This window comes from Trichoplusia ni, chromosome 3 (assembly GCF_003590095.1).
Source record: "Trichoplusia ni isolate ovarian cell line Hi5 chromosome 3, tn1, whole genome shotgun sequence".
In the NCBI taxonomy this organism is placed as follows: Eukaryota; Metazoa; Arthropoda; class Insecta; order Lepidoptera; family Noctuidae; genus Trichoplusia; species Trichoplusia ni.
Window position 1 is genome coordinate 6,707,151 of NC_039480.1, and position 16,789 is coordinate 6,723,939.

General features: G+C 36.3%; 1 protein-coding gene across 1 annotated transcript; it reads right to left on the reverse strand.

Moving 5' to 3' along the window:
• Window positions 1–1,527: 1,527 nt before the first annotated feature.
• Window positions 1,528–16,443, reverse strand: LOC113491664 (mitochondrial coenzyme A transporter SLC25A42). The gene is made up of 8 exons (XM_026868744.1): window positions 16,182–16,443; window positions 8,467–8,555; window positions 5,929–6,079; window positions 5,285–5,473; window positions 4,376–4,555; window positions 3,806–3,891; window positions 2,593–2,776; window positions 1,528–2,220 (listed from the first exon to the last, which is right to left on the reverse strand). Exons 2-8 carry the CDS (start codon window positions 8,522–8,524, stop codon window positions 2,082–2,084), a joined length of 987 nt encoding a protein of 328 aa, XP_026724545.1. The 5' UTR covers window positions 8,525–8,555; window positions 16,182–16,443; the 3' UTR covers window positions 1,528–2,081.
• Window positions 16,444–16,789: the final 346 nt, after the last annotated feature.

Sequence of the window (16,789 nt, forward strand, 5' to 3'; positions counted from 1 at the left end):
CAGAATACTTGTAATATAATTAATTTAAGAAAACCACCCGAACACCTCTTAAGAGACAAAGTTATTTCAATGTTGGCACCCCTTATTTCAGATTCTCTACCATTTTATGCCAAAAGTTATCATTTTTAGTATTTTTTTGCTTGAGTCAATAGAAAAAGCATTAATTCATATTATACTTTCAAATATAATAAGTGCGTTTTTCAAATGACCGTATACAAGTTTATAGAGTAAGAGCCCGTGGACCCCAGACCTACGTTATGTTATAAAAGACGAATCTTTGCCAGCGTATGCTTCCAACATAGGTAAGAACAATGGTTGATTATGGAGTTTGGCTCATGGTGGCTTTGGCAGATAAACGATATAAAATAACGTAGGTCTGGCGTCCACGACCTCTTAGACTATTACGCTTTCCACGCAAAACCTTGGAAGTGTGAAAAATAACCCGTATTTAAAGACATATAAAAAAAATCTTCTGAAAATAAAGTGACAGTCCACAGTTTCATGTCTCCAATAGATTTTGTCCATATATTTAATTAAAATTTTATAAAAGAAAATTCTTTGAATAAAATCTGAAATATAATTATAGCAAGTCGAGATTTATAAAAAAAGATGGAAAGGTATAAAGACTTCAAATTGTCTATAAATATTTTATTAACAGTTATTTGTAAACAAAACTAAAAACAGTTTAATACAGAATACTTAAAGATAGATTTCTTATATTAAAACAATTTGATTTAATTTTTACTGAAGTTTTTATTTAACTGGCCATGTATTAATGGTTGGACCTTGCAAGCTAAAATAAAACTTCTTGAGTTTACTTTAAGATTAAAACTTGCATACTTATATAACAATTGACTTTTTGAATATTCATATCAATTTATTATCACTTGCTAAACGGTTAAAACTTCGTGTGGAAGATACGCCTGAGAATGTTTCAAGTGTGTGTTGCGTCACGTCAGAGGACTACGGGCAGGATACACTCTGACACCAGGGGGTATGTCAACTGTTTTTTTTTTTTACATATCCTCGGACAACTCACACACGGTTATCTGATCCCAAGCTAAGCAGTGCTTGTGTTATGGTAACCAGACAACTGATAAACTTACTTATGTATTTCTAAATACATATTATAAATAAATTACACCCAGACACAGAACAAATGATCATGCTCATCATAGAACGTTTGTCCTGGGTGGGAATCGAACTCACGACCTCCGGTATAGCAGTCAGGGCCACTAACCACTAGACCAACAGGCCCGTCAAAATAAAAAGTATGATAATAATCAAATTGTTTTAATATAAGTCGAAGAGTAATATCATTTTTTAATATATTATTGTCGGGTTCAGTCGTCTAATAACATTGAATACATTTAGTTCTAACAAATGTGCATAGATGGCGTTGGGAGCGGAAACTACAGATTTTAGTAAAGACATTTGGGCATTAGACTTGTTGTGATTAAATGAACAAATTCAAACTCTTGGTCAGAAACATAGATAGCTCAGTTGTTATACGTGCGTATAGCTAACATAGCGTATAGTTAACATAGTATTATTTGTATTAAATACCAAAAAAACAACATATTAATTTACAAGAAAATCTGCATTTTCCGCTCAGAAACAACCATGAAATATTAATATCAATAAAAATTGTAATTACACCTATCTACGTACAAACAACTATATTGCAATGACCCCAGTCCAATTATGCCCCCATTCTTCTAAATTTCCACCCACATCGTTAGACGTTGGTACAGGATTTCTTATACAAACATTACTGCACGTTGCCCTTAAGGCCAATTCACTAACCCATTTTGTTTACGGGCCTAGATAAGACCCCATCTCACATATGACCCCACTTCGCTTATAACAGTCTCTCTTAGCTTCAAATTCGACTAACTCCTCTTATACGCTTCTCTTCATAATTTTTGACTTAGACTCCATCTTACATTTGCCCCCACATCACGTTCAACAGTCTCACACAGCAACAATCAGGATTTAATACACGCAGAACTTCAATTTCACTTATATACGCTAGCCCCCATCTCACGTACACCTTAGCCCCCATACCACGTATGTATGTACTACCTGTCAAAGTGGACGGCGATATCTCGGAGAGTGCTTTTGATGGCGTCGTAGGTAGCGAAGGAGATGCCGACGGCAATGGGACCCTTTACCCAGTTCATGCTGAGCCCCTTGAAGAAGCCGCGCCAGCCCTCCGATCTGTAGTACGTAGGGAAATATGTTTATCAACTTTTAGTGTAGAGGATGTAATAAAAATAACAGTTCAGGTTATAATAATAAGGTTTAAATTGTAAAATTGAAAAAATAAAACGAGAAAAAATAACCACTTTTAAAATGACTTTTCTTTAAACCATTTTTGTTAATGTAGATGTTTTTTTATTTAAAATTCTTATTTTAAGTAGGCTTTTTTCCAGGCGCTTTCATAACGTCACACTCACAGTAATAGCTCTAGTTGTACGGTTCCAAAATATCATTGCTATGAAGGAGAACCGGCAAGAATCTCTATAAGTTAATCTTTTCGAGTTTTTTCTTCTTTTTTGTTTTATTTTAGTGAGCTAGTATAATACATACCGGTACACAGCCACAAGTGTCCCCCGTATACTAGCATACGGGTAGGACCCGTCTGTGCGTCGTCGCGCGGTCTGCATGCGGCGGCGCACGATGTCGAGCGGGTAGGACGCGGTCTGCGCCAGCGCGCCCGCCGCGCCCCCGAACAACACGTTCGTCACCGCACCTTGAGGGGCGCCGAAGTGCTCTGCGGGGAGGCAGGTGACACGTGACAGACAGACTTTAATGGAGATCTCATTGTGTTAGGTATAGTTACCGGCACGGATCTTGAGCGCTGACCTTCACCTACGCAGAAGTGTTTTTTGAGCCCCTATTGCGGTATGAAGTGAGGCGCGGGGCGAGCTAAGCGCAGTGATTTGCCCGCGGCGCATCGCGTCATAACCGTCACTCGTGATTGGTTGAAATTCGTTCTGTGCTGCAGTTGCATGCATCACAAGACGACGAGTACGCACAATTGATTGGCGTTTTACATACGATGCGCAAAGCGATCCCCTCTCTTCAGCCGAGCGCTCAAGATCCGTGCCGGTAACTATACTTGGAATATAAATGGGTGACACGTGACAGTTGTAGGGATAGTGGATTTTAATGGCCGTCCCATTGTTTTAGATACTTGTAGTATAATTGGTCACGTCTGCGATTAGAATCGCTGCACTGAAGGATTTGAAGAAATACAAATTTCCTATAAGAATGTCTTACGAATCTATTTTACGAATGATTGAACCTAGCCTTTTCTTTTTATCTGTCTCACTGTGTCCCACTATTGGGCAAAGCTATCCCATAAATACTTAAACGATTCTCTGTCCTGGCTACATGGAACCAACCCGAGCGGTTAAAATTTAGATCGTCCCATCATCGCTTCCACTTCTACCTAACCTAACCATAATCACCATTTTTTGTAGTATTTGTTGATATAGCATCAAGAGAAATTATCATTTGTGAAAATATCAAACTAGAGCCATAGTCATGAGACATACAGCGAAACCGCAGTAACAGGGTTTTCTTTACCCTTTGAGTTCAAAAACCTATCATTATATCATCCACTGCCGGACATAGGCCTCCCTAATTGCTCGCCACCGAGATCGATCTTCGGCTGCCCGGCTGCTCAAATCTAACTAACCTATGAAACATTAGATTTGACTTAAAAAGTCCCCTTTCATTAATCCATGAATTCTTTTGCCCTGGAAGAGGTGTGTAAACTTACGTAACTACCACTTACCTAAGTATTTGTGTTTGAGTGTGTCGTAAGTGAAGAAGGAGACGCCGGCGTAGGGGATGACGCCGAGCACCGTGGCCGGGTAGCCTCTGGCAGGAGAGAGGGGAATGTTAGATAAACTATTCATTAGTATAAGATATATTGCGTGGCGCTGCAATGGTGTCGTAATTAACACTGTATAACCAAAGAAAAAATTAAAAGAAACCCCAAATATAATACATGACACATCATCTTTTACAAAGCACCTTATTGCAAAGACTGAGATGATAATCAAATTGCTAATAACATTTTCCCACCAACACTGTTTTCAGACAGACATTCGATTATTCTTCCCCACTTTCACAACCAACAACTTTTAAACGGCTTCACCGATATTTATTAAATAAGTCGAAGAAAACTCGCACACAATACACTTTTCATACAAAACAAACAAAATGGAAATCTAGACAGACAGACACGTCAAATGCTTGTCCCAGGCTGGCATCGAACCATCGTTAAGTCGCGAACAGTGGGTAATACCACTCAGCTAGCAAATACACTCATGTGCTAATTAAGTACAGTAAATTAAAGTACCTGTATAATGTCCGGAGCCCCTCATCAGCAGCTACCTTGCAGAAGACAGCCCGCAGTGTGGCGTACTCAGCGGCGTTGGTGACGGCCATGCGCGCGCGGGCCAGGTCCAGCGGGTACGTGAGCGACTGTGAGGTCACCCCCGCCAGGGAGCCTGCTACTAGGTGCAGGAGGGGGGCGGCCCTGGGGACAGGGGGATAATCTTATAGACTTAGTATGATGTGGTAGATAGATCGAATATTCTATATTGCAGACAACATAAATAGAGGAGTTAATACAAATGAATGGTTCCATGATTAGGTTACTTTTAAGGTTAAAAATGATGTAAACTTTAACGGTTTCCTCAAGTTTTGGGAAGAGGCTTTCACTGTGCAGTAGTATGCTTACAAGCTCATGCCTTGAATATTATTACTACCAGTGAAGCTTAGTGGTATACCCGTAGCATCACCAAGTCGAAGGTCGTAGGTTCGAAACCTCGCAACAAAAACTAAAAGTTCCAAAAAAAAATTGAGGAATGTCGTGAGGAAGACACACCATATCCTAACGTATTGAAAATCATCATGTGTTTTTTATGTAGGTACATATATGTATGTGAATAATAAAGACTTTCGGTTTTTGGATTGATCAAATTATTCCTCCCTGCTTTGGGTTGAACGGGAGTGTCAGACTTCTACGGACCAACATCCACCCATGTTCCTTTACCCTTCGCGTATGTATCGGGTCCACGGTAACCCTTTCGGATAATCCCGCTATCCTGATAGGCATCAGTCCTAATGTGCTCCACAGAGCTAAGGAAGACACCTGAGAATGTTTCAAGTGTGTGTTGCGTCACGTCAGAGGACTACGGGCGGGGTATACTCTGACACCAGGGTGTACATCAACCATAATATAAGATGGGCTATAGTGACTCACTTGGCGGTGCTAGGCGTGTCGACTCCCAGAACCCTCTTCCATTGCTCGTGCGCTGTGAACTGTATGGCGGCGTAGGGCACGATGCGCGCCATGGTCGCGCTGTTGCCGCGCCACAGCGCGTGCACGCCCTCCGAGCGAGCGCTCGACACTAGGAAGGCGACCGCTGCTCGCCATGAGTAGGGGGTTTGACTAGAAAGTGATAGATTGATAAAAGGATTAAATGATGAATTAACTTGACGTACTGAGCCAAACTTAATGACATTGTTATGGGAGCAAATGAGCTAATGATAATAATGAAATCAAGAAAATTGTTTAACTCAATTTGAAGCTCTGAGATAAGTAATACGAAAAATACAGACGAATTAAGAACTTGCACCTTTTTGAAGTCGGTCGAGAAACTGTTTCACGTGAAAATTAATACATGCAAAATCAGGAAATTCTGGATTGCACACACACATGTCTGTGTGATGAGCGCGATGGTTTGCACTGAATATGAGTATTATTAAATTTAAAAATATAACAAGAAATGTATATGTATGTTATGTTTATCAGTTGTCTTGTACTCATAATACAAGCTTTACTCAATTTGAGACTAGATGGCGTTGTATGAGATTTGTGGAATCATTCATTTTAATATTACTCACGAGATCTGGAAGTTGATCTTCGTCCTGTCTAGAGGAGCTATAGCGGTCTTAGCGAGAGCGCCGGCGGCCGCGCCCGCCACCAGTGACGTCACAACCATGACGCCCCGCCCCAAGCGGGAGTGGTCTGCGGGCGCGCGGGGGATCGACGGCTCTGTACACAATCAGAAAGTCTTCAAAATAAAAAGATTTTATTTTAAGCAGGCACTTTTTAAATGATTTAGTAATGACTCTAGTTGCGGAGTTCCGAAATGTCCATGTCCACCTAACTTACACCATAGTATACCGCATTTTAACCCAGTTTTGACATTCGTAGCACTACGGATTTTGAACGAAGTTAGACATTGTAACAAATACTATATCACCCGAATTTTGATATTCGTAGCAAATAACACTTTGAACCAAGTTTAACATTCGTAGGATATTTGGATTTAGGATCAGTTTGACAAAGACGTGACTAAAGAAGCTTAAGAAGTACATTTTATACACACAAACAGACTATTAAATATATATAAAAATGCCTAGATACTGTCAGAAAATATAACTAGTTTAACATCAAATTCTAAATAAAAAGTCACCTGAAGATTGTTAACCTTCAGTAAAGTACCTTTTCGAATTTATGGATTCTCTTCTTTAGATCTATATTATTTAATACAAAAATACAAACAAGAATTCCTCTTTTTTTCAAAAAGCACTTTGAAAACAATAATATTTGCAATTAGACACAGATATTATAGTGAAAATCCACAAGACGTGATATGATACAATGGAAAAATTTGAACAGTTGGTCAATTGTTATTGTTATTGTTCTGTATATAATAATAATAATTTTGTAATTGGAATAACAGCGTGCTGCTGGGGGAGATTGTTGCACCGTTTCTTCTCTCACAGCAAAAGCCCTTAGGAAGCGGTGATGGGTGGGCGAAACTGGGTGCTGTCCAATGTAATGTGACCTTCAAAAAGTGCTACTTAGTAGCCTAATTTGAATAAATGAATTTTGATTTTGATTTTGAATGACCTCCGCTTAATTTAGCCAGGAGTCGCAAGTTCGAGTCCTGTTCAAGGTTTTTTTTGTATTATTAATATTTAATTGTAAATGAAGTATAGTTATATTAACATAAAAACGTGTAAAAATACCGCAGTGATATTAAGATCAACAGTAGTCGATATGCTTATCAGATACTATTGTTATTTGTGTCTCTTTAGTTATCTTAACGGTATAGAGATGGGGTTTAAGCGGATAAATATCCGAAAACAATATTTCGGATATTTTTCTTTTTTGTTTTAAGTTTAGGTTTTGGTGTTTTCAATAATGTACACCTTGTAAAACACTAGATCCTTCCATCGTAGAGTAGAATAAAAAATATTTTTTTCTGATATATAGCAAATGCAAAATTCGAAATTAAGTTAAGACTACAAAGCAGGCTATTTTAAACGTTAAAATAGGCAACACTCACAGCTGTTGAAAAGAAACGATGCAACAAATTCCATAACTCATGATTGAGTAGTTTCAATTAAAGTTTTGTCTTGAAAATATTTTTAACCGCTTCCTAAATCAATTAGTGCAACTGTGAGACCTCTAAATATCCTATCCCAAAAATAACCACTGCGGATATTTATCCGAACAAAATCCGCACTCCACATCACTAGTCCTTATCATTGAACGTGACAGCAATACAACAAGTACATTACTATCAGTTCATTTAATCAGCTGTTTGTTTTGCATTATTATTTCATTAAGTGTGACGTTTGCAGGCGTTTTGATTGTTAAAAAAACTACTGTATTTTATACTAAAATAGAATTATTTTGTAGAAAACTTCGGTAAACAGTTTGTTTACGCATCAAGACAAGGTTATTTGCGCCTTTAAAGAAAGCTTGATCGTATTTTTAGGGTCTGAACAGACGGACCGCATTTCAACTGCAATCCAACTGCAAATTTGCAGTTCGGATGCAGTTTGAATGCAGTCGACACGACTGTAAGAACTGCAAACCAACCGTACGGACCAATTGCAGTCGGCGTGCAGTCGTGTGACGGTTCAAACGGCATCCGAAATGCAAATTTGTAGTTGGATTGCAGATGAAATGCAGTCCGTCTGTCTAGAGCCTTAAAGCTCAATGCTAAGACGGTGACAACGGAATGCTATTATTTATCCTGCGCTGTCTGTCTTTCTATCACCGAGCTGCATCTCTTGAACCGCCATAACAAGGCTATTGAGATTTTCACTAATAATGTCACTATAAAAAACTATTAACAAAAAAGCAATGTGTACGATAAAATACTCGACGAAAGCTTGGGTCCGAAACTAGTCGGGCAATCCCGACATATGCGCGTGAGTAAACAGTTATAAATAACTGATTCACGCAGAAACTTTTTTATATGAGGCAAAGGAATTATCTTGGCTACCGATATCCTTATGAAAGGAAGCGAGTAGTGTCAGACTCTTACTGACAAAACCCGTATCGCTATGTAACGTTACAATTAATTTCCGACAAGGCCTGCAACCCGACCCGAGGCATAGAACGGGATGGGTGGCACTTACCATGATGCGCGGGCCGCTCGCCGTGCAGCAGAGGCACGCGCGCCTCGCCCACCGCCATTCTGAAGCTGAAGTTTACATTACTGGACTACCTGAAAACAAAAAAACTAAGTTTTACAATCGTAGGACTTGACTGGCCTGTTGGTCTAGTGGTTAGTGACCCTGACTGCTATACCGGAGGTCGTGAGGTCGATTCTCTCCCAGGACAAATGTTTGTGTGATGATCACAAACATTTGTTTTTGTCTGGGTGTAATTTATCTTCATTATGTATGTATTTAGAAATATATAAGTATGTTTATCAGTTGTCTAGTACTTATACAAGTTTTGCTTAGTTTGAGACTAGATGGCGTTGTGTGAAAATTTAAAAAAATCGAGGAGGCAACATTGAATTTTTACTATGAAACCAACATATATTTGGGTAGTCATGTAAAAAGAAATGACAGTTCATCTTCTTCAAATAAAAACTATTGATAGACCAACATACATACAGTTATTCATTCCATATTAGTATTATTGCGATATTTAGGTCAAATTGATTCTCTGCTGAGCAATAATAGTACCCTTGTATGCCTTCAGTAATAACAATGGACTACACGACTGATCTATACTAGTCTATACTAATATATAAAGCTAAAGAGTTTGTTTGTTTGTACGCACTAATCTCAGGAACTACTGGTTAAAATTGAATTTTTTTGTGTTGAATAGACGATTCATCGAGGAAGGTTTTAGGATATCATCACGCTGCGACTAATAGGAGCGAATATATAATGGAAAATGTGGAAAAAACAGGGCAGGTATAAATCATAACTTATATCTTCTAACTACGCTCACGAAATCGCGGGCAACAGCTAGTTAGTATTAATACCAGTTTGCTTATAAACAACACTAGCTATTACTCGCGGCAATGCGAATTTTTCAAGTCGGACCAGTAGTTCTTGAGATTAGGGCGCTAAACAAACTCTGTCGTTTTATAACATTATTTTTTTTTATCTAGCCCACTGTGTCCCACAGCTGGGCAAAGGCTTCCCCAAATCCTACAGCTAACACAGTAGCTTTATAACAATAGTATTCATTAATAAAATGGGCTTGTGGCTAAAACTGAACAAGTTGATTTATCACAGCCCACAGGTTAAACGACGTTTGACATGGTCGGTAAATCGATGGGTGACCATCGATGTCATGACGAGTTTTTAGCAATTTTATCAAAAATACTCCTTTAATAACACACAAACCACATTGAAATCGCTCAATCCGTTCGAGAGCTATGATGTCTCAAACAGACAGACACGTCAAACTTATACCCTCTTTTTGCGTCGGGGGATATAAATAGATGTAGAATGTGTATTAAATTCTTTTAAAACGTAACAAAGCAAACGTCGATCTGTCAAAACTATTGAAGGTCATTCGCCCACAGAGTTAACAAAAATAATACATTTCTTTACGAGACAATGACGGCGCTGAACAGCTGTTTAGATGGTCACCCATCTTAAAACCATTTTTGTATAAGGTTGCTTAAATAACTTATTACTGTCACCCGTAATTCTTAACTAACTTAAAATGTGGTGTCTTTGTGCATTTGACTTGAATATTTGTGGAATACAAGACACAATGATTAAACTCCTTAACACAGGAGTCACTTTTTTCTCACTCATACAACTTATTATTATTTATAAATAAGCGAATCCGAGTGTAAAACTTATGCTTTGATAACAATGACTAGCAATGACCTTTTCAACTGTCTGGACATACAATACGATAATATATGTGTGGCTGACAGTGACACAAGGTAATTAATAATGAGTTTATAGATAAGTTGATATCTACGTCACAAAACGTAGATCACACGCCCATGTTTAATAAGAAACTAATGTGTTAATGTGTCTGTATGGAAATTGCTACGATATTCTTTACAAATTGTCAGAATACATATATACACCGTGATTTTTTAGTCGTCTTACAAAAGCAGTCCAGTTCATGTATCCAATGACTAGAACACGTTCATGATAAAAAAAATAGGTATATATGAGATTTGATTTTTTATTCAATATTATGATGCAATTCGTAGTTTTTTAGAAACAGCTTTGTTGCGAGCGCGGTCCGAGCCTTGTAACAATGGTGAGGGGCGCGGGCGGCGGCGTTTTTATCATTTTTAAGAGTATATTTCAGATTTCTCTTGTTTAATTTTCTTCGTACTTATTATCTTAGTTAATAATAAAAAAAAAATGCGCCTAGGGGTATTTTACGTCGGATACATGAACTGGGCTGCTTTTGTAAGACGACTAAAAAATCACGGTGTATATCATCACTTTTACATGTCATTTTTGAGAACGATGGACAATCGATATTTCCTATCTGACTGCCCTGAGAAGAAATATCGAAACAAACTCAGGGGTCGATGCGTCCTGCCGTGTCAGTGAGACTGTCCCAAAGGTTTACCGTGGCCCCGGTACACGACGGGCAAAGGAAGGAACATGGGTGGGTTTTAGTCAGTAGGAGTCTGACACTCCCTAACGCTCAACCCAAAATAGAAGAAGTCATATGATTTCTTATCCGAAAAAAGGGAGTGTGCTGAATTGCTATGCATTGCCAATTTGATATACACCGACACAAAAACACAGACGACGTAGCACGGCGGTTCAGGTTTAGTCAGTAATAGTCTAACACTACCCACTTTCTCCCCTGAAGAGGTGGGTGTTCCTGGGGATTTACCCGCCGAAGAAAGAAGAAAGGAATCGCAGTATCTTTTAAAGAAATGTAAGAAGCTACATCAATACATTAAACCGTGAATTTCTACAAAAGAATTTCATCCTAATTGCTTTTTGTATCAACGAGATATTAATAAGATACGTGTTTCAGAAGGCACGTTAAATTGTGAGCCCCAGCTGTTATTCCTACATCTTTGATAATCGTTACAGATAGTCAGAAGCTTGAAAGTCTGACAACCAGTCTAACTAAGGGGTATCGTGTCGCCCAGGTAACTGGGTTGAGGAGGTCAGATAGGCAGTCGCTCCTTGTAAAACACTGGTTCTTAGCTGAGAACGGTTAGACTAGAAGCCGATCCCAACATAGTTGGGAAAAAGGCTAGATGATCTCTATCAAGAATATACTATCTATCTAGGTTTTTTTTTGGTCTTCACTAGAATTAAATGACATTTCTGAAAAATAAATCTACGATACCTACACAACAGCGTAACCACAGATTAAACACGTATTATCAAAGCGTCACTATCATAGCTATAAACGGAACTATTAAAATGCTAAAACTGCTCATAAATGATAAATTCGTCGTTATTTTGTAAATGTCTTAGATAGCACGCTTTCAATTATAAACATAATTCTGATAGAGATTAAAGTAAATATGGATTTGAATGTACGTAAACAATAAACTCTAAATTCATAATTAAAAGGTATGGTATTTAACTTAGGGCCGATTTTTCAATCGCCAGATAGATTTTATCTGACGAATATGTTTTTAATTTAATTAGCGTTTTGACAGTTTTTGTATATAAAATATGTCAAACGGCCATATTTATTCCTCTGATAGAAGTTAACTTATGATTGAATAATCGGCCCTTAATTTGTTTAGTCCAGACAGATTTATATCTAGATATTTTTCATTTTATCAGGAATTTTAAAAAGTAATGAAGATATAAAGTAATTAAGTTTTTTAGTGGGGGCTAGAAACATAACTTGCTATTAAAAAGCGTACTCTTAAGTGACATCACACGAGATTTTAAATTACTGTAGGCCCCGTCTTTAACTATTTAATTTATAGCAGATTAAACTTGAGTTTTGACAGTAATTCGACTGCAATCACGTTTAGTTTTTGCCCTAAACGAATCTTACATTTCATAATAGGTACGTAATAAATTAAAAATAATTAATAGTTACATCACATGAATAATCTGTAATAATTTAATTATTTGTTATCATGCGATATGGGGTACTTGGCAACTGGCAGTCACTACAATTGGCAATAGATAGCAATACAGCAGGTATTTAGATTGAGCGGTTTATAATGGCGCCAAAACAATATGGCGGTGCTTTCAATTTTTTGACAACGTCTGAAAATAGTTTTTTTTTTATAGTTTTGTGTTGCTTCGGTCTATACTTCATTGGGTTAGCACTTTTTAGACAAAGTTTTTTAAAATAAATAAATGGTTGATATTTTGAAGTCTTGTATTTTTATTGTTGTTTTACATTGGTTTTTCTTAGTCGTTTTTTATTTTTGAAACGAGTTTTAAGACCAAAACACACATCATGATTGTTTACTGCTTTTTTCTTTTACGAATCCCCCACTAAGGATTTTAATCCTCGTACGCGGAGTTTCACAAACATTCAAGTCACATGCACAAAGACACCCAGACTCAGGACAAGCATTCGTGGATCATACAAATGCTTGTCCTTCTTGGTGAACTCAGCTATCCGTGCAATCGAATAATTTTTAATTAGAACCATTTTTTTATGTTATGCGGGTAAATCCTCATGAATCCCTACCTCCTCGGTGGACGAAGAGGGTAGTGTCAGAATTTTACTGACTTAAATATAACGGTCGTGTGCTACATCTCCAGCGTTTAGTCAGTGCATAGCAATGTATAACAATTCCAACCCATTGCATCGACCACAAAGGCCAATAAATATAAATAATTAATTAAAAACCTATATTACACAGTTATTTACCTGCGAGATACTCTTCTATATTTCACGTCAGTATTTTTTTATAACAAAGAAAGCTTAATATTATACCTACTTTTATAAATACGGTGAGTTGTTGACAAACGTATAATAAAACAAATGCATAAAAGTCTGTGACCTTGCGCGTTCTAATTTTTACTCTGTCGTTGAACTTGCCAACATTAATTTACATACGTACAATATAATTACAGTATAAACATTAGATAGTATCACTATGTTACATTATCTATGCGGCCATGAATGTGATCGTTGATCAAATATGCTTGCGAAGTGAATCTTTAATAGATATTATGTAAAAATGTATACTTTGAAATGCTTCCTTTTTAGGAAAAAAAATGTTTTACACCTCACACCTGTCAAAACTTGTTTTTTTATGGAACGAACAGAATTTTTGTTCGTTAAACTCAAGTTTCAGTAAACGATTCTGTAGTTTTTTTTTTATAATTTTGCATTTTTATTAAATAGTTCTTGAAGTCTAGGGTTGAAAATATACAAGACCTACTAATACATAATTGTACATTTAAAAAACCTTGGGACATTAAAATGTATTTTGTCTGCGACCTTAAACGTCATTGGAAACTTATGTCTAAATACGATTCGCGGGACGTTTTTTGTTTCGCAATTAACTGACTCTTCTTTTATACACGAATAAGCAATTTATACATATAGTTATGTATAAGTTTCTTCCAAAAATCAAAATTAGGCTACAAAGCAATGCCTTTTGAACGTCAAAACCAAAGAGACAGCACTTCTTATCACCGGCTTTACATTATTAGCTTGCTAAGTACATTGGCTGTTGATTTTGGCAAAAATATTCACAAATTACATTTAATGCTATTTCATACTTACTAGAATTAAGAGTAAGAACTATACTAGGGTTTAACGTAATCTAGATAAGCGGAAAGCATAATAATTATGCAATATATATTAGCAATTACAGATATGTTTTCTTTACGTAATCCCAAACAAGGTTGCATCTAAAGCACATTGTACAAATATTTACAATATACAAACGTGTTTTAATAGAAATGCATAAAGCGTAGTATATCTACGTTAATAGTTTATCTTAGTCTGTGTTATAAATAATTAGATTATGCAAATGAATTAATCTGTTTGATGTCAATGGACGAGCATTATATTGTACAAGATACTAGGGTAACGCCGTACTTTTCACTGCTTTTTGTCATGTTAATGGTCAATAAAAATATAGTAAAATGACAAGAGGCTTGATGCCAAAATATATTCATACTAGCTGTTGCCCGCGACTTCGTTCCCGTGGGTAGAAGATATAAGTTATGATTTATACCTGCCCTGTTTTTTCACATTTTCCATTGTACCTATCTTCACTCCTATCAGTCGCAGCGTGATGGTTTATAGCCTAAAGCCTTCCTCGATTAATGGTCTATTCAACACAAAAAGATTTTTTCAATTTGGACCAGTAGTTCCTGAGATTAGCGCGTTCAAACAAACAAACAAACTCTTCAGCTTTATATATTAGTATAGATTTAAAACTACCTGAACGGCGGAAATCACGCGGCAAAGCCGACGTTTTTTTTTTGAACCAAATTGCATTTTATTATTCACTTTTTATTTGCTTGGTAGTCTTGGTACTCTCAATATGGGCTAGAATGACAATTATCTGTCTTTACTTATTTATTAACTGTTTAATTGCCTGGTTTCAAAACTTTTATTAAAAAATAATGAATATGTTGATTATTACTATTTGTGATGTTGTAAAAAAAACTATATGTCCTTACACTATACTTACAGTCTACCTAAATTTTGAAAAAGAAAACAAGTCATTGTTCAGAAATCATGAATGACTCAAAGACTTTAAAAACAAGGAAACTCACTCAAATAAAATCCATTAAAATATTTATAAGTTTTCAATGCCTTACAATGAATGTTTACAAAGTCAAGTACAATGTTAAATAAAACAATTTCAGTGTCAAAGACATTTAATTTATTACAGAAACAATGAATCATTATTGAAAATAAATTATTTATTTATATCAAGACAAAGAGTTGAAAAAATCGTGGTCTGGTGAAATTGTCATCGCACGGTATGACAAGCAAGTCTTTTTTTAAGATTTCTGTATTCTGTTAAAGAAATTGATATGTCATGCCCATCTCTTAATACAGCACTTAATATTATTGGTCAATGGCTGTCTGACATAGCTTGTACACTTGAAGGAAAAAATACAAAAAAGCAAAAATTACAATATGGTAGGTAGTACCTAAGTACCTAGTAAAATTTAAGTTGCACTATTTTAAAAGTAAAACAACAATATGTAGAAATGGAACTTCATGTCTACTCATTTCAACAAGCTTCTTTAAGTTAATTATCATAATGAACGGGTTATACATGAGTTTACAAACACATGGTGTGAAATTACTCTACATTAAAATAATAAATGTTTTCATTAGGGTTAGGTAATACTGTGTTTTAAAGACTTATTACAAGAAAACTAAGTTTTAAAGAGTTGTAATGATCTGAAATCATATCCTGCTCTGTACAAAAACTGTTCTACTAATTTCCACATGTTTCTATAACCATAGGCTTTAATCCATAATAAATGTATGAAAATTGAACAGGTGCAATTAAATTTATTAACCTATATTCAATAAAAATAATCTTATCCAACTTTTGCTCTAGGTAGCCATGACTCAGCTTAACTTTAATATAGTCATTTTAGACGTATTCTTAAATAGTAACAACACTCTGATAGCGAAATATTAAAATTGGGAAACAAAACTTATTACGCCGTCGATCTAATTACTAATTAAACATTTTACCGCCATTGTTATTTTTTTTTAATTGTTTACATACTTGTCATTCGCAAAGGCAACGATATCAGTTACGTTCAGCCCGATTTTTTTTTTGGATATCTCTCGTCGAGTTCAAAGTCTACGTCTCAACCTTGAAATGATTATTTTAGGGCCAACGAGCGATAAACGACATACATAACCTATAAATAGAAACTCAGGGAAGTGTTTCATGCTTCGACAGACAAAAACTCACCGTGAATTGTCGTACGAGCGCAGAAACCAACTGGATTCGTAAGACGTAACTTTTTCAAAATAATAACACAGACGTACACTTTTATGAGGATAAGAGTAAAGTGTGAGGTTTTATTTGAAGAGTAACGACACTATTTCGAAAATATAATTTATTAAATATTTTATTTATTTTCGTTTTGTCTGAGAATAATAAATACACTTTGCGGACTCGCGCACAGTACACACGGACAGTTCGGCACTTGTCAATTGCGATTTACGAATATGGAATGACATTTGACAGCTGTTTGGTCAAAGGGATGCTTACTACTGTCTTTAAAATACTACCATTTTGGTAGAAATTAGAAAGATATCGATTAAAAACCAAGGTTTAGTTCTAATGATATATCTTTCGTTCTAGTTCTTACTACCACCAGTATGCATGAGGACGTCATTGAGGCCTTATCATACAGTAAGAATAGTTCTATTAGTCTAGAATATTCCTTTAATGAAACTTACAACTGATGGACTACACACCTCAGACAGACTCGAACCTGCGCCCGAGAACTGCTTGTGGTGTGCTTTCGTGCACTTTTAGGCAACAGATAGTGAGAACGTAAAGATCTGACTTGA